The 2237-nt window shown below is 32.9% G+C and overlaps 1 protein-coding gene across 1 annotated transcript in view; it reads right to left on the bottom strand.

The window, feature by feature from the left end:
• Positions 1-346: 346 nt before the first annotated feature.
• LOC112502653 (probable xyloglucan endotransglucosylase/hydrolase protein B) overlaps positions 347-2237 on the bottom strand; it is a 6557-nt gene continuing 4666 nt past the window's right edge. Inside the window, exons 2-4 of the mRNA XM_025106624.1 lie at positions 1418-1736; positions 1143-1336; positions 347-771 (exon numbers count right to left, since the gene is read on the bottom strand). Coding sequence (XP_024962392.1) covers positions 372-771; positions 1143-1336; positions 1418-1720 — 897 coding nt within the window. The 5' untranslated portion in view covers positions 1721-1736 and the 3' untranslated portion in view covers positions 347-371. The remainder of the gene's footprint in view (positions 772-1142; positions 1337-1417; positions 1737-2237) is intronic.

The following is a 2237-nucleotide window of genomic DNA, read 5'->3' as shown; positions in this document are numbered from 1 at the left end:
TTTCTCTAAAATTAAAATAATGAAGATGATAATATCCATGATTAACATCCTCCACAATAAAAATGATTAATCAACCTCTTATAATTACAAAAAAATGAACAAAATGAAAAATTATGATCGGTTGAATGAGGTTTTCACGGTTTTTTACAAATTGAGTGGTTTTTATTTGAACGTTCCCCTGTATATATAGATATATGTATAAGTATGAAAATAGTATATGAACATCTTTTAACATTATACAAAGTAAAGTTTTATCGTGTCCATGGTTGAGGACTTGATTTATAACATATATAATACATGGAAGATTTTTAGTTTCAGGAATACATATAGAACGACAAATAATATCATATAAAGGTAAATATGGTTATTGGTTAGATGTCACGGTCTCTTTTGCATTCACGGGGCATGATGGAAAACCGTTTACGATCAGTACAATAGTTATAGATGGTGAATTTTCTACGAATCCATCGAAGACGACGCCATTGGTAAGAATCAAGATCTTGAAATTGCTTTTGGTCCCACCAGTGTTTGCCTTGGGTTGCACAAGACTTGGCATTCACGGAGGATTGACAACCATCAATATGGAAGTTCTTGTAGGCAGCCACAAAGGGTGCCTTGGACCAATCAGTCTTCTCCAATCCACCCCTGGTTGCCCAGTCATCTGCATTCCATAGGCTTGAATATATCTTCATGGGTTGATTGAAAGGGAATTTGACCCCCAAGTCTTTGCTATTTTTGAACACTCTGATAGGAACATCATCTACAAAGAAGCTGCGATATATACATATTCATCATAAAGTTACATAAAATAGTAATACCAATAAATTGATACATTAGTTTTGAATTGAAATCTCACCTAAAATTGTTAAATTAATTAACCTGACTAAAAGACTAATATATTTATTTTGAAACAAATAAAATGTGCAACCATTTTGATCCAAATCCATTTACAGACATGTTAAATAGAGCTGCATTTTCTTTTCAAAACAATGTTTTTATGATGTAATTAAAATGATTACCAAATTCTGTAACACCCTTTGTCAACAGATGATAACTAGAACCAACCATGTTGGCAAATTTGTCAAAACAAAGACAAACTAAAATAAAATTAGGAGTCGGGGTTGCATCCAAATTGTACTTACACTATCTGGTAGAGATTCCACAAAACGGAGTATGAGTGGTAAGCTTTGGTAGGATCAAACCATAGATAGATACGTTGCTCCCTATTACCCTTACCCCCCGTGAATACATTTGTTTGTAGGATGTATGGTTGCCCTGTCCTGTTCCCTAAGAACTCAAAATCTATCTCATCATGTTCCGAGTTTTGAGACGACAACTGCATGTGATCCTCCAAATAATTACAATATGTATAACTTTTTCGAACTAAAAAATAATTAATAGTTATATATACACATACATAAAAAGCAGTGACGGTGCCGGCAGAATCTCCTGGAACCATTTTAATTTGCATACTGAAGTGGCCGAAAAGGTAAGAACCCTTGGATTGGAAACCAGTCCCACTGTATTTGTCCAGTGACAACTGAATATGTGAACCACCCTTGAAGTACTTAATGTGGTCGAATGCCCAGGTAGGCATATAGTTCTTCCCAAACGGCACTGCTACTGGCTTCTTCGGGGCTACTCCCATCACAACACCAAGGCCCATGACCAATATAACCACCAACACGAAAACATATCTTCCCCTGCTTATTTGACCCATTCCTTCCACTCAACCCCTATGTAAATTTGTGTTTTAAATCAACAACCAAGTCAAAATAAATAAAAAAAACACACACACATATGACATATCAAATAAAAACCATTGTTAAAAACTTACAAAATATCAATTTTCATACGTTGTTTTATACATGTGAAAGATGTAGTGCATGTATAGTGTTGTTAATTACATATATAAAACTTCCATAACTATTCTACATGTGAAAACAAAAAGCATCAATATACATTTTACATAGAAACACACACACAAGAATAAAACATGTGGAACAATACAAATTATAAACACATACACACACTTAGATGTATTTTTATGGGACTAATTTGAAAAGAAATCATGAATAATGCAATCCTCTTCTTTCTTTGAGTGAGCAGTTTTGTGATATTTGAGTCAAAATCCAAGGCTATGTCTAATAAGCTAGTTATATAATTAGCCTAAGTGTTAGCTGAAATATATATATATATATATATATATATATATATATATATATATATATATATAT

The sequence above is a fragment of the Cynara cardunculus genome, unplaced genomic scaffold (assembly GCF_001531365.2).
Source record: "Cynara cardunculus var. scolymus isolate 2C unplaced genomic scaffold, CcrdV1 Un_Scaffold_1715, whole genome shotgun sequence".
NCBI lineage: Eukaryota > Viridiplantae > Streptophyta > Magnoliopsida > Asterales > Asteraceae > Cynara > Cynara cardunculus.
Note: the sequence above shows the minus strand (reverse complement) of the source record. Positions and strands in the feature narration are given on the sequence as shown.